This window comes from Pararge aegeria, chromosome 5, assembly GCF_905163445.1.
Source record: "Pararge aegeria chromosome 5, ilParAegt1.1, whole genome shotgun sequence".
Lineage (NCBI taxonomy): Eukaryota > Metazoa > Arthropoda > Insecta > Lepidoptera > Nymphalidae > Pararge > Pararge aegeria.
In genome coordinates this window covers 229,153-245,531 of record NC_053184.1, presented here as the reverse complement: position 1 = coordinate 245,531, position 16,379 = coordinate 229,153, and the positions used below count along the sequence as shown (strand labels likewise).

The 16,379-nt window shown below is 41.2% G+C and overlaps 1 protein-coding gene and 1 long non-coding RNA gene across 2 annotated transcripts; one reads left to right on the top strand and one right to left on the bottom strand.

Annotated features, from left to right (window-relative positions):
* Positions 1-10: 10 nt before the first annotated feature.
* Positions 11-7,546, top strand: LOC120623721 (eukaryotic translation initiation factor 4 gamma 2). The gene is made up of 5 exons (XM_039889911.1): positions 11-373; positions 1,994-2,872; positions 2,933-3,133; positions 4,948-5,832; positions 6,831-7,546. The coding sequence occupies exons 1-5, from the start codon at positions 248-250 to the stop codon at positions 6,891-6,893; spliced, it is 2,154 nt and encodes a 717-aa protein (XP_039745845.1). The 5' UTR covers positions 11-247; the 3' UTR covers positions 6,894-7,546.
* Positions 7,547-12,851: 5,305 nt separating this feature from the next.
* On the bottom strand, positions 12,852-15,553 carry LOC120624145. Its single transcript, XR_005658745.1, has 2 exons — positions 15,314-15,553; positions 12,852-12,955 (listed from the first exon to the last, which is right to left on the bottom strand). It is a non-coding gene; the product is annotated as an uncharacterized LOC120624145 (long non-coding RNA).
* Positions 15,554-16,379: the final 826 nt, after the last annotated feature.

Sequence of the window (16,379 nt, the reverse complement as noted above, 5' to 3'; positions counted from 1 at the left end):
CGCGGGGCGCCCGGCCCCGCGGCGGCGCTGGGTGCCGCCCTGCGCGCTGCGCGGCGACGCCGACGCCGACGCGCAGCACGACGCCATCCACCGCAAGGTGCGCGGCATCCTCAACAAGCTCACGCCCGAGAAGTTCCACAAGCTGAGCGACGCGCTGCTGGCGCTGCAGCTCGACTCGGACAAGGTGCTGAAGGGCGTCATCCTGCTCATCTTCGAGAAGGCGCTGGACGAGCCCAAGTACTCGTCCATGTACGCGCAGCTGTGCAAGCGCCTCAGCGAGGAGGCGCCCAACTTCGAGCCGCCCGGCCAGCCCTGCACCTTCAAGCTGCTGCTGCTCAACAAGTGCCGCGCCGAGTTCGAGAACCGCGCGCAGGTGAGAGTTTCCTTGCGGTTCGAGCGCTCCAGTGGCTCACGCGCTGTGCACGTGCCGTAACACGTTCCGACAGTTTACACCCACATTTATTCGTGATTCGGCAGAATTCAATAAAACTATAAATTGTTGTTGTATCATTAGTCATTATTGTAATTATTGAATCAAAGTATTGTGGGTGTACTGAAAACTATTTGAGCGGACGAACTTATTTTAGTCTCGATGATCTATTATAACAAATGTTCCCTAGGAATTCCTTCCACAGCCTGCAGAGATACCTCCTTGATTTCAACGTAACGAGCTGACTGCCGAATGCGACAGACATCATCTTCACTGGCTCCGCACTGGAACCGATTATCCGAATGAAAAATCCGATTAATAAAAAAATTATAAAAAAAGCGTAGGGTGCTTTTTAAGATATTATCAAAATGATTATCACTCTACTCATATCTCTCAATAAAATATTTTAAATAACTATTGACACCATGCACCCCACGCTTATTTACAATATTTTTTTTTTATTCACCCTAATGTTAATTTATATTTATTGAAATTTATGACACTAATCTTAATTTAAATTTATTAAAATTTATTTTCCTATTTTTTAGTTCGGTTTTCTATAAAAGGCGTGTTTTTTAGTTTTTTTTTACTATTATTTATTTTCTACTTTTTAATTTTTTTTCATTTTCAACTATTGCACGACACATGATGCAAAGCATCAGAGAGTGCTTTACGATCGAAAATTTTTTTGTTCAATTTCTAAATATTATTTAAAACAGGCCATTACCTTAGATTTCGCTGTTAGGTACGCGAACGCCATCTGTTGGTAACGCCATATGTTTTTTACATTTTGGTCTAGATGGCGCTCTAGTAATTGTAATTAATAGTTCGAAAAAACTAAAAAATCTTATTTTTTTTATTGAAAATTGGAATAATCTTCTCAAATTAGTGTAGTGTTGTCATCGGTCCTCGATATGTCTACAATGTTTGAGCGAAATCTGACCGTTTAAAGTGGGTCAAAATAGCGTCCAAAGAAGTCGGTTACAAACATACAAACATACAGGTGAAGCTAATAAGCGTGTTAAAAACGACAGCTAAGAGACAGAAATACAAAAATGTGTAGGATTCAGCCGGCGAGAGAATGAGATGATTAGAAAGTTTTAGTATAAATGTGTTGATTGTTGATGATATTTTATTTGTGTTAATATTTTCATCTTGATAAATTAATTTTAAAATTATGCGAAAAACTAAAGTTAAAAAAAACCGCGCACGCACTTGCACTACGGAGTTATATTGTATTGTTTTGCGTTATAATAATTATTGAAGAGAAATTAGAACCGTTGTGATTTTAAACTCGATGTAACGATTTCGAAAGATTTATAGACGACACATGTATGGGAGGGAATGAGAATGATACATTACACATTTTGTTTCGTATTTAATTTACCTAGGAAACCGAATAATATCTAGGTAAATAATCAACAGGTTACAATAATTCTTATAAAACTAAACAAACAACAAACGTTCGTACGTTCACGTTCCTTTGAAAAACCGCAGTGCTTCCCTCGCGGGGAAGTAACTCGGCGAGCCATAGGCCCGCGTAACGAGCTCCACCGCCCGCAGGCCTTCGCGGCGTTCGAGGACAAGGCGCTGTCGCCGGAGGAGGAGGAGAAGCGGCACCTGGCCAAGTGCAAGATGCTGGGCAACATCAAGTTCATCGGCGAGCTGGGCAAGCTGGAGATCCTGGCCGAGTCCATCCTGCACCGCTGCATCCAGAACCTGCTGGCGCGCCGCGCCGCCGCCGAGCACCAGGAGGACCTGGAGTGCCTGGCGCAGCTCGTGCGCACCGTGGGCCGCGTGCTGGACTCGGAGCGCGGCCGCGGCCTCATGGACCAGTACTTCCGCCGCATCGACACGCTGGCCGGCGCGCGCGAGCTGGCGCCGCGCCTGCGCTTCATGCTGCGCGACGTGGTGGAGCTGCGGCGCGCCGGCTGGGTGCCGCGCGCCGCCGCCGCCGCCTCCGCCGAGGGGCCCGTGCCCATGCACCAGCTGCGCGGCGACGACGAGCCGCGCCGCGAGCGCGAGCGCGAGCGCGACCGCGAGCGCGACCGCGAGCGCGACTCGCTGTTCCGCGGCGGCCTGCGCGCGCGCCCGCTCGACGACGTGCTGGCCGGCCTGGCGCTGCAGCAGCCCCCGCAGCACGACAAGCTGTTCGGCAACGGCTTCCCGCGCGACTTCCGCCAGCGCCAGGCGCCCGGCTACTTCCCGCGCCACAAGCCGCAGGCCGCGCCGGGCAAGGAGCGCAAGGCGCGCGTGGCGCCCAGCACGGGCCTGCAGGACGTGCAGATGCGCCCGCCGTCCAACGCGCTGCTGTTCACGGCCAACCGCCTGTCGCGCGCCGCGCCGCCGCCCGCGCTGCCCGCCTTCGCGCCGCTGCTGCCCGAGCCCGCGCTGCCGCTCAAGCCCGCGCCCGACAAGCGCGACAAGCCCAAGAAGGACAAGGTGAGCGCCCGCGCCGCGCCGCGCGCGCCGGCCTCGCCGCTCACGCGCGCCGTGTTGCAGGGCCCCGACAAGGAGGAGGCGTGCCGCCTGGCCATCGAGGCGGTGACGGCGCTGGCGGCGCGCGGCGCGCTGCCGCCCGAGCCCGAGCGCGAGCCCGCGCCCGACGGCTCCGAGCTCGAGCCCGAGCGCGAGCGCGAGCCCGAGCCCGACGACGACGAGCCCGCGCTGCAGCGCCTGCGCGAGCTGCAGCTGCCCGACAAGGTACTGACTACGGCGAGGCTTTCGATCGCATTGCTCGTGACATACGACCACTCAATTTGTCTAAGGCTGGAACGAGAGGTGGTCTGTTCCGTTGGTTCTCATCTTGAGTAAGAAATAGGTTGCAGACTGTAGTGATCAATGATTTTACTTACCTTGGCGTAGCGTGCCCCTCAGGTGTTCCGCAAGGCTCGTTACTCGGGCCTTTGCTTTTTAACATATTCATTCGGGGTTTTGACACTTGCCACGTAATCTTTTGCAATTCGCGGACGAATGGCAGACTCAATTAGTATTAATAGAATTGACCATTACTGTACAATAAACACATTGAATCTCAACGTGTGTAAATTCGTGTGATTTCCGTTACAGTTTAGGTTCAACCTAAGCCAGACACCGGACATACTAAATCTTGGAATCTTTTTTATTACGTTATAAACTACGTCTCCAATACCTAACCCGATTATCTAAAGTGTTCACCATCCATCAAAATACTTTTCTGTGGCTTGATGAGGATTAATCTTGGTTTTGCCTTTCAAATATGGAAGTCTCTAAATATAGAAAAGTTTAGAAGCTTTTTAAAATTTAGATTTAAACTTAATGCTTAATGCTTTATGTGCCCATTTGCACTTCTTGTCGCTGTCCTCAAGGAGAAACATGAGTAAGATAACATAATTACGTGGAATGAATACTGCAAATAATACAAAAATTCCATTCAATCTTGCTATCACTTTTTTCCCACTCGAAATTTCGAAGTTATTTTATTTTATTGTACAGGAACACTTACAGCTAATAACAGAAAATAAAAAAAAATAAAGTAAAGTAACCAAGTATAGCCAATTACAAGTTTTCACAAATAGAATTTACGTAGTAAGAAAGGAAAATGCTCACACGGGAAGTATAGTACAAAGTTAAAAGATTTCTGAATAGTCTAAAAATAGAAATGACCACCTAAAATATTGTAAGAGTACTTAAAATTATTGATTATTCCTGAACAGCAGATCACTCAAGTTAGTGAGCTTGTGACAGTTGTCCAGGGTGTATATTTTATTATTAAAAAGGTATAATAGGTTTTTAGTTTAATTCGTATGATTCCGTCAACTGAAACAACTTAAATGTGTTGCTCTGTAATTTAAATTAGAGAATATTGAAACTCTAAAGAAATATACTTTCTTTACATCTCCCCCGGGGTGAGGAAGAGCTAAACCCCCCATGTAGGGACAGGTATTAATTTTGTAATATGAAAAAGGTTTGATTCAGTTTTTCTATGTCCTATATCAATTCTGTAGTACTTTGATTGTTATTAATTTGGTAAAATATTCAGATGATCGAGACAGGTATCTGAGCATTCTAGAAGCTTTACTGACAATTTGGTCTACGTGTTTATCGTAGAGTAGTTTAGTGTCAAGCAAGACTCCTAGATCTCGTATTTCAGACACCCGGTTATTTAGTTTTAGTTATTATTCTTATAATCCAGATCTTGCTTATTATTTTACAAACTTAATAGCAATAGTAACAAAGTTTACTTCTCTTGTACCGATGCCACCTTCGCGCGTACAGGCCATCAAATTTTTCAACTCATTTAGCTTGAATTCGTGGTAGTTTGTTGTTCATTGATTGTTTTATTTCTGATTGTGACTTCAATGTTGGTCTTTTTTTTCAACAATTCTCTACCCTTTTATTTCGAGGTTATATTTGTGCAAACTAGTCGGGCTATAATGTCATTTGTGGCGTTAGGCCCAGAGAGTGTTCTAGTCCAATGTAAAACCGACGGAGCGTCAGTGGGCGAGTCTACGTCGCTGAGCCGTGCGCGTGCGCAGGTGCTGCGGCGCGTGATCGCCGCCGTGCTGGAGCACGCGCTGACGGGCGAGGCGGGCGCGGGCGACGGCGCGGCCGACGCGCTGTGCTGCGCCGCGGCGCGCGTCGTGCGCGGCGTGCGGCGCGCCGCGCCGGCCGACGCGCTGCGGGCGCTGGTGGCCACGCGCGCCGCGCACGCGCGCCTGCCCGCGCTGCTGGCCAGCGCCGTGCGCCACGGGCTGCTGCCGCTGGGCGAGTTGGGCGCGTGGTGCGAGGGCGCGCGCGCGCCGCTGCTGCTGGAGACGCTGGTGGCGCTGCGGCGCGCGGCGGGCGGCGCGCGGCTGGCGGCGCTGGTGGCGCGCAGCAAGCTCAACGTGTGCGCGCTGGTGGCGGAGCGCGAGGCGGGCGCGGCGGCGGCGCTGGAGGCGCTGGAGGCGCGCGGGCTGGGCGCGCTGGCGCCGCAGCTGCGCGTGCGCGCGGCGCTGGCGCGGCAGCTGGCGGCGGAGCCGGCGCCGGGCGCGCTGTACCGCTGGATCCGCGGCAACGTGGACGCGGCCGTGCGGCGCGACGCGGGCTTCGTGGCGGGCGCGGTGGCGCTGCTGGCGGCGCACGTGAGCGCGGCGGCGGGCGCGCTGGGCGGCGACAAGGCGGCGCTGGAGCGCGAGCGCGCGCTGGCGGAGGAGTACGCGCCGCTGCTGACGGCGCTGCTGGAGGGCCGCGCGGAGCTGCAGCTGGCGGCCGTGTACGCCGTGCAGCTGCACGCGCACCGGCACCGCTACCCCAAGGGCATGCTGCTGCGCTGGTTCATGTACCTCTACAACCTGGAGGTGTGCGAGGAGGACGCCTTCCTGCGCTGGCGCGAGGACGTCACGGACGCCTACCCCGGCAAGGGCGAGGCGCTGTTCCAGGTACGCTTGAAACGTGAACGAAAATATTCTACGAACGTATTTGAAGTTTCTCCATAATCTGCTATTATCTACTCCCATGCTTTAAATCCTCTTTAAAATATTCTGAAATGATGTTGTATCGAATTTCATAATAACACTCCTTTGTTTTTTTTCGCTTCCTTCTGCGCAAAGAGTTTACTCAACAGATGGCCGCATTCTTACGGCTCGATGCGTAGTATTTGTATGAATTTACAAAAAGGAACATTGTCATACACGCGCGTTTCCAGAACGCCGTGCCCTAAAAAAAAACAATATCTAAGTGTTTTCGAACCCCTGACACTATTCTTCGATAAAAATGAGCGATTAGATTCTTTATAGTTGTTTCTAATGCAACTGTTAAATAATATGTGGCATTAGTTTCACACGAGTGTTTGAATAGCTAATTATCAACAGTCACACGAGACTATCACCCATATTATGAATCCACTATAAAAGGCTCTAAAACAGTAGCTTATTGTTAACATTAAAACAGCGAGTCCTAGTATAGTGTCCTGACATCATCCATTAGTGAGTATCTACACAATTAAACTAAGTATTAATGGAAGAATTATTTATTGTAATAGTAAATAACATTTTGTGTGGTGCAATTATTAAGACTCACTTGATTCACTTGATGTTAAAAAAAACAAATGACGGGGTTCGAATAACCTATTTTTTACAGAGCCTAGTTTTGAAAAGCGCGTAAAGACAATGTTCTTTTCTTGAAATTCATACGGACACCACGCATCGAGCAGTAAGAATGTGGCTGTCAGTTGAGCGAACCCTTTGCGCAGGATTGAAAAAAATCAAAGGAGTGTTATTATGAAAAACAATACAATAGATGATATGATGTAATGGTTATTAGGACATTGGGTGTTTTAATGTTGGCAATAAGCATACTGGTTTAAAGCACGGGAGTGGATAAACAATGGCATCGGAATTTGAGAGGCTTGTCACTGAGCCCCGCGCTCCGCCCGCAGGTCAACACGTGGCTGACGTGGCTGCAGCAGCAGGAGTCGGAGGACGAGGAGGCGGAGGACTAGCGGCCGCGCCCCCCGCCCCGCGCCCCCCGCCCCGCCCCGCACCGCACCGCTTTTATTTGCGCTCATCTCATATAAATATAATTAAGCCAAATAGTTTAAATAGCTACCCTCGTTACCCTTTGGCGCCCGCCGGCGGCTCCGGCGCTGAATAGGTCAATTTTAGGTTAAACTAAACTACGTAAACGAATGTTAGTATCTCGAGATAATTTTTTGTAGACCTTTTACTCGATTTTGATACTTTTACAAATGTATACAATGTATAGTGTTCGTCGAACGGCGTATGATTGCACCGAACCCCCCCTCCCCCCTCCCTCGGCCCCGCAGTGAGCGTATTTTAGTTGAAATTGTAAAAAGATATCGAGAAGTTAAATCAATGTTTATTATTATCATCGTGATCGTTTCATTTACAATACTAAATGGACGTAGTGGATAACTGTAAGAATGCTTAAATTTCACTGTATTATCAGATTTTAGGGTTTTATAACAAATAAACAGAAAACTACAAAAAAAAAAAGTTTCCTCAGACATAAGAAATGTATGTTGATTGAGTGATTTGTAATAAAAAGTTGTGAAGTGATGCAAAGTTAAACTAAGTAACATTGGTCAATATGTATTCAGAATGAGAATAAACTTCAGTGTAATTTATTACATAATGTGCTGTGTCCATTTACTGAGCCCCGCGCTCCCCCCGCATCGTGCCGTGCGCACTTCTACAACACCATTCTGAGAAAGCGCTGCCCGCTAAGTTTGTGCGAGTCACAGAGGAAAGGAAGTACATTCGATGTAGGTAAGCTTATTTGTGTACTTATTTTAATGGCATAAATTCCATTGTGCGTAACGCAGTGAAACGTTTGATTGGCTCCTCGCACAGACCAGGAAATAATTGCACCAAACCAAACTACATACTGTTTATTTAGTATAATAGAATCGGCAGGAACTGCTTTGGATTGAGATGGACTGGTGTTGTAAATGTATGTTGACGAGCGTTCAGAGCAGCTTTCAAGCTTAATAAGTATGAAAAAACTATGTTCTACTATTGTATTTCTGGGTTGTAAAAGTTCAAACATATTTGTCGTTCATCGGCGAAATATGATAATATTACTACGACGATAATATTTAACTGCCTCGGAATCGGCACTGCTCTTGATCCCATTCGATGAAGTGACGCGCAGGCGCTTTGAGCACACTTGATTGCAACCAGTCGCCAGGTACAGAAGGAACATGAAACTGGTGATCAGGCACGGCGGTCGGCTCCTAGTGCGCGAGCTCATCACACTTACATTGCACGGTGTCGGCCCTTCGGCCACGGCAACGTGATTTTGCATGGACATGAGTCCAAGAGTTATTAAGGCTACTATTTATTCTAAGAATACAAATATACGCGGCTGGCTGCTACTGCCGTAGTAGGTAAAGTGATACAGCAGTTCAACACCTTTGATCTTGTGAATGCCGACAGCGGCGCACTATTTGTTCTTAACATTTTGAATTATGCTACTAAAAAATTTATTACCAGCATTTTAAAAATAATATGAATTAGGTGAGAGCAAATCAAAAATAAAATTATTAAATTTTCGATACAAACAAATAAAAAACAATACTTAAAGTTATTTTAGTATTGTTACTTTAGTTATTTTTTTAGTAATAAGTACTATTTAAATATTAAAAGAAAGCTTTATATTGAAAAAAAATTCAACAGAAATAATAAGAATCGTTATTTTCAGACTATTTTTTTCTCCCTCTGACATATTTGCTTCTAGATCAGAATGACGCAGGTTTTTTAGTTTCCATGTCTTATTGAATAGTTAAAAACAAAATTGTGATTAACTCGACACCGGCAGGTTTCGGCAAAAAGGAAACCTCCAGTTGAAACAAAAAGACCGCCTCCTCCTCGTCGGGCACTGTCTTGTCCGCATTTTGGGGGTAAGACATTTGCTGGTGTTTCGTATCTCTTAAATCTGGAGCTTCATCTGCATCTTCTTTTTAATGTTTATTATTTATCAAAAAAGGGCTTCAAGTGATTGAACTGCGTCATCATCCTTATAGCTTATTGTTACTAAAAGTATTACTTTTCGTATAAATAGTATCAAGCGTGAACATTGCGCCACTTCATATCATTTAACGTACACTCTGTTCAGTCGTACATCATTATTTTTGAGAACCTATCTATTTTATATATACCATATATTAAACGGGTAGTGTTTATTTTATATCTGTCGGGAAACGCGCCGTCCTATTTTTAGGCACTTTATACCTGTTATAGATAAAAACTTTCAACAGGACTATTTTGATTGACTTTTTCATTTCTAGCCACACTGTCTCTAGTGTCTATGCTAAAATAGGTACTAAGCCACTATGGCATCAAAAACGTTGCACTCAATTTAATTGCCTCTTATCTAAGTGATAGAGTTCAAAGGGTATGCGTAAAAGACATAAAGTCTAAGGGATCATCTGCCTTAATGGGTGTCCCACAAGGCTCAATTTTGGGTCCCTTATTGTTTCTGGTGTATATAAATGATCTGCCACACCATGTCAGGGGCACTTGTGAGATTGCACTGTTCGCGGATGATACATCTCTCATTTTTAAGACTGATAGAAACAAAGATAATTTTGACGAAGTAAACCGTGCTTTGTCACATGTGTCAGACTGGTTTACTGTTAATAACTTACTTTTAAATGCAAAAAAAACCAAGTGTTTGGAATTTGTTTTGCCTAACGTAAAAAAAAATGATAAAAACATCATAATAAATGGAGAAACACTTAAAATAGAAAACTCCACTGTTTTTCTAGGAGTGACCTTAGATTGTAAGCTACAGTGGGGTACCCATATAGAAAGCCTAGCGAGTAAACTCAGCTCAGCTGCATATGCAATCAGGAAAATTAGACAGCTTACCGATGTTGAAACAGCTAGGCTTGTTTATTTCGCATACTTTCACAGTATTATGTCCTATGGGATCTTGCTGTGGGGAAAAGCTGCAGATATTGAAAGTATATTTATACTACAGAAAAGAGCCGAACGATCAATAGGTATATAAACTTGGATCACGCGAATCGCTTCGTGAAAAATTTAAACAAATAGGTATTCTTACAGTAGCTTCGCAATACATTTATAATAATATAGTATTTGTTATTTGCAAAATATTACTCTTTATAAATCAAAAGCTGAAATTAACAATCGACTTACCAGAAACGGTCAAAAATTAGTTTTATCTGCATATCGTCTGCGAAAGGTGCAGAACTCCTTTGTGGGGTTGAGTATACGCTTTTACAACATGATTCCTAAGGAAATTCTTGACCTACCAATGCATACATTTAAAAAATGTGTAAAAACGCATCTAGTACAGCGAAGTTACTATACACTTGATGAATTACTCAATGACAAGGTAGATTGGAAGCAGCCAGCCTCGCTCTCATCTCCCGCAAGATGATTGTAAATGTTGATGTTGGAAAAGAGCAACTACTGAGTTTCTTGCCGGCTCTTCTCGGTAGAATCTGCTTTCCGAACCGGTGGTAGAGTCACACAAACATGCATACTTGACGTTTCAAAAGTGCTTATAAAGTAGGCCTACTTGAAATAAATGAATTTGAATTTGAATTGAATTGAATTAAATGTGAGCATAGGATTTTAAATAATTTTTTATACTCGTAAATATTGATTTCCACTGCTTTAAATAGCCTAAAATTCACGAATATCGATTAAAATATACAAAGAAATGTTTAAGTCTCATTGCGTTGCGTTGTGAGTAATGTATTGAAAGTTGCAATTTAATGTGCATTATTAAAAATAACTGTAGAAATTGTAAATTATTTTAATTAAATCATTTAGTTTGTCTATGTTATGACTACATTATCGGCCTACGTTTAATTCGTTTACGTAGATTGTCTTTTTATATATATATATATATATATATTATATTAAATTAATTGAATAGGCTGTATAGTCAGTGATCTTTGCCTGTCCTGAAGGGAAAACGAAAAGAATAAATGAAAAACAACAACATTTGGCTGTCTTCTTCTCTTTTTAAATATTTTACCATTGCGATAAACTAATGAGGTTCTTTTCCACCCGCATTTTAGATAAAGAACACCAATTTTCTGAAAATTAATAACATTCTTACATACTTTAATGTACTCCATTCACGTTAGGGTATTGTTTATGTTTACTATCATTTCTTTTTTTACATCATCGCTCTCAGAAAGAAAATAACCTATAAACTGATTCCAATTGCCTGATCAGTGACAAAGTTAAATGGAGTGTTTATAATTCTCAACCTTTAACACCACCTTTTCTTGGACCTCTATTTATCTTTTAAAATTGTATATTTTCTTTTATTGGATAATTCTTACGTTAATCGACACATGTATTTGAATTTCCTACTAAACTTTGTTTGCGTGACATTTTCTTCGTTCTTTAGCCATTTTTCATATTTCCAGCAGTAAATAAACATCTCACCGCACGAAGTGTCTGTTTCTGATATAGAAGAACCTCAAGGCGAGAAAAATTGAATCTCCTAAGCAAAAACACTATCCTTAACACATATTATTTTTTTTAAACACGATAACCCCGGGCTGGGATGTACTGAATTTTTTTTATCATAAAGCCCAATACATAACAAATTTAGGCTAGACCAGAAAAGCGAGCCCATGACCTCGTGACCCGGAGCCGAGCATGCTTACCATTGCACCATAGGGGCAGTTGTCCGATACAGTATACTCCATCTTCATACCTTTAAGGTCACGAGGCTCTAGGTTTAGCTTTTCGCTGCCCGTCCGTAAGCGTGCCCGCGTATAAAAACCGGTGAAGGAGCCTCGGGTAACGAGGGTAGCAGCGGCAGGAGCATAAGAAGTGAAGTGTTACGTACGCGCTGCCGCCCGCATACACAACTAACGAATATAATTAATGCATTACCCTGAGCATATTCGGTTTTTTCGAACTTGTCTCATGATGTAACAGTAGAAATTGTGCAGTAAGGGCATAAAACAATCTCCTAAATCCTCGACTTAAAATTCATCAAAATATGTATAAAAAGTCTGCACAATTGCACTCTTCACTCCGATTGCGAGCTCGAAGTTTAAGGTTAAATTCCGGGATCGCATCAAAAGTTAATATTTAAGTGGAGGATAAAATGTGTTTTATGACAGAGTTAACCACAGCTTTTTATTTCGATATTGAAGAAATAAAATACCTATTATAAATTTAGAAAAAAATAATAAAACAAAATAACTCTTAAAATACGTGTTTATTTTGTATTTTTTTATTAAGACTATTTTGTACGAAATATACACTTCCAATCTTTGGATATTTTAAAGTTATTTATGATACAAAGCAATATGATGCAGTGATACTTTACAGTCGAGGCGTATTAAGCGCGTTAGCTGCAAGCGAACGCTATAAGGTAGCCGAGAGTGTAAAGTTCAATACATACGACACTTGCGGGGAACAGAACAGGCTAAACTGTCAAAAACTCTCAGGAAATAACTGACCCTCTTTTTCTGTAATTCCACTGCATGAAAGTTTCGTAGGGCGCTCTCTAGATTCCGCCCTCGGTGGAAACAGGTTACCTATTCACTCTAGATTCATCGTTTTTCAAGATAAACCAACAAACAGCCAGTACTTTCGCTGCATGCATTCCATTATTACGAAGGTCCATAATATATTTTCATTTAAGGATATGCGCTGTATTTTTAGTCACATAAAACCTCTTTCTTCATTAAAAAACAAAATAATCGGTATTACGCGGATAAATTAACTAAAACCTTCCTCATTAATCACTCTGTCAATTAGTAAATACGGTACGAAAATCCTTCCACCTGGCACTGCAGTTGCACCGGTAACGAGTTCATATTATGATGATTATTAAACAGACTCTTATTATTTAATCGGTTTAGATGCAGGTAGTAGTAATCTAATGAAGTAATGCGGCTTCGGATGCATTTCTAGGGTAACCAAAAAAAGAACACTTAACTAAGGGAATAATTTATTACATAATATACAGCGCAGAATTTTCTTCAGCTCATGCTCCTTCTAATAGTTTAAAATCCACTGTGCTCGATGACCAATGGAGCTAAAATCAAAAAATAAATAAAACACATTAAATTAATTAATCCAGTACACAAGAATCGGCGCGGCCTTATGAACAGAGTCGTCGGGCAATAAATCATTGTACAGTCTAACTCACTCGCACCCATTGTGCTTAGGGAGCGTCGTTCGTAACCGCAGTTAGTTGATATCGATGACATTTATCGGCAACATACATTCAATAAACAATTTATCATACAATCGTTTGGCATTAAAAATATTTTACAACGCTTAAGTAAAAGATTCTCCTGTTTGTTGTATCAAATCGACATAAAGGTCCCGCGACCTTTTACCAGATACGATTCTCGAAATACTTCACAATGCATTTTTCAAAAATGTTATTTAGACAGATTCGCTCCAATTAATAGTTACAGCTGCCTCTCCAACCCTGACATTGATATCTTACACGATGCCCTAGACATTTTTAGACAGAAAATTGAATCGGACTGATAGGTCCGATTCAATTTTCCGAATTTGTCCGAATAAATATGTTATTAATCTTAAAAAGATCTCAAAAAGATACCTTTTAAATATTAAAAAATCTTTTTTATAAACTAGCTGTTGTCCGCAACTTCGTCCGTGTTAATTTCGGTAATTCACGTATCCCGCGGAAACTGTTAGTTTACCCGAGTGTACATACCTTTTATTTATCAAGAATAGTTTTTTCATCGCACGCCAAATAAGCAATTTGTATACCGAGTAAAAATTTTGCTACTTCTAATTTATTTGAAAAAGTTTTCTGTTGGATAAAAATGGTAAAAATCGGTCCATTAATATTTTCGGAGTCTATTGGTACAGTAAAACAAAAAAAAAAATCTTTTCACTTTATAATACCTTAATGATATCTTAATGCATTACAATTCAATAGTAAAATATAATTTATTTATGCATTTGCAAGTATTTAATGGACTGCCAATAGAACATAGGTCCAATTTTTTCTACTATTAGGATGTTTATACCCGTCGTAACTTCTAAAAGATAGGTCAATTTTGAATAATTTTAAAAGAAATTTACAGGTACATCATCAATCATTATAAAACTAATTATTTGGATGAGGATGAATATCATGATAGGAATCTATAAATAAGATCATCTTTCGATTGTACCGGTGTCCTGATTGAAAAATTAGGACAAAAAGTGGTGATTGTGACTTAACTATAGTTATTGTTAGATCAATAGCCTCGTGGACTTTTCTGTCAGCAATGAGGATAAAATATTGTAGTTAATCATGTGGTACATTATTTCAATGTATTGTTAATAACTTCCGCAGCACACAGTCAAGCTCCCAGTCCATAATGTTTTTTTTCCATATGTTTAGCAACCTTTGTTATACTTCAGCCAATTAACAGAAAAACATAATGCATTTTATACTAAAACCTTATGAATCACTGTGTCCATTAGTAAAATACATCATTGACTCAGGTCAAAACGCAGGTACTATAATCCAATTTTAATTAATATTACATTGCTATAGGTAATAACAATATTGGATAAGCTTTGGTGGTAGGCTGCTGACTGGCAACTGTGCATTAGATGACGCAGGGCACAGCTAACATCCAGCAAGTTGCAGGTAGTCACTCACTGTGCACAAGTAGTACAGGATTGGTGTGCAGATTTCCCTTTTTATTGAAGGACTGTTTTGAGCAGGCAATATTCTATGTATTAAGGGAGGTGTACACAAGGTTATGCATGTAAATATGCAAGGCACAGCTGGTCCTTTTTTATTATTATTCCACTACAAGTAAGCCCTTGACTGCAACCTCACCCAGTGGTAAGTGATGATGTAGTCTAAGGTGGTGGCAGGGTAACATTTTAGGGCATATGACAGTTATATTTCACACATACTTTTTGTTCCTTATTTTGTTTAACCTGACTGTCCCATGAGGTTATTTATAATTTCAACTATAAAATTGAATGGTATTACATATATTAACATATATAAACCCATATATATATTGTGATGAACTATCTTTGTGAGTGATGTAATCCAACTAGGTGCAAAGCACACTTGTCAGCCAACAAACAGAATTAATTTCATTAGCAATTGTCATTTGAAAAGCTTTCACTGAATGGATACCATTTCCTACTGGAAAATTATTTACATATTATTAATAACAAAATCTATAGTAATGTACGGTAACAAAAGTACTTGAAAACAAACGGCTTCTATAGTTTTATGTTAAGTCCTACGTACAAATTATCTGGTCAGCAGGGGTAGGTAGGTACTTAGGAATTGGACAATTCAATACAATTGAATTTTTATTATAAATCAAATCTAGTGTAACTTGCGGGAACGACCTAGTATTTGTTTCAGCAGTCTTTTTTTTTTACCTAAGGTACTAACCTATTCGAATAGCTGCACACAATACACAGAATGTTATAACACTGTTGATAGTATTTTCTCTTGCTTGACGTTTTTCCTCCAAAGGATCAACTCTTTCTCCGAATGGTAAACGAAACATGATGAGTTCTAGCGTTCAATACAATTTATATATGAATGAATTATGAATATTTTCTATCTTAATTTATTTGTTTCTTTAGGTCTATAGGGAAACTGAGAAACATGCTATTTGCAAATCAGATTTTTTTATCTGTATCTTTCCTCGTAGGAAACAGGCAAAGGTGTATCACGGTAAAGCCATGTCTTTAGTGTTTATTCACATTCATTCTCATTGTCAGGCGTAAAGCAATATCTTATATGTTAAATATACGCATATCCAATTTCATAGTAAGGCCTTCAGTGTAGTATTTTTTCCTCATTCGGGTAATATTGATGTAATATATTCTAATTTTTATTAATACATAACTATAACCTAATATATTCTTATTTAATTTAAAAAGTTTTCGTTTTCCATAAAACCTTTTTAATTTTGTGTGGGAAATCTTTCATGGTTCATAAATCTCTGATAATTTTACAGTGAATGGAAAAATTGCGGGAATCATAGAAGCGAAAACGCGCGCCCTCCAAATCCCATATACGTAAATCTTGCAATCACTTTTGCCAAACGTCACTTTTGTTTATTTATTGTATGGAAAAGTGACGTTTGACAGCAGTGATTGCAAGATTTACGCCTGTCGCATTGCTGTCGCGAGATGCATAATAACCCTGCCGGTTAAATAAACTATTTCTACGGAATGCCTTAAAACATAGAGAAAACTCATACTAAGTTGAGGGCAATAGTGATTCCCTGGATCATGCCATTTGACTTTTAGCTTGGATGTGCTTCTATTTTATTTTTATGATAATTATGCAATATTTAATAAATACAAATCGCACATGCTCATGTATATAATACATGAATTATAACATATCTTGCACCCACGTGTTTGTTACATGTTCCGACAATATTATCTAAGCCCTCCCCCCTTTCTGCCATAGTTAATTTCAAAATACTTTCAGTTCACTTTAG

Excerpts from the sequence above, each read along its gene's own strand:
- LOC120623721 (XM_039889911.1), top strand. The coding sequence starts at position 248 with ATGTACGCGCAGCTGTGCAAGCGCCTCAGCGAGGAGGCGCCCAACTTC. Across the intron at positions 2,873-2,932 it reads ACAAGCCCAAGAAGGACAAG|GGCCCCGACAAGGAGGAGGC; the intron begins GTGAGCGCCCGC and ends GCCGTGTTGCAG. Across the intron at positions 3,134-4,947 it reads AGCTGCAGCTGCCCGACAAG|GTGCTGCGGCGCGTGATCGC; the intron begins GTACTGACTACG and ends GCGCGTGCGCAG.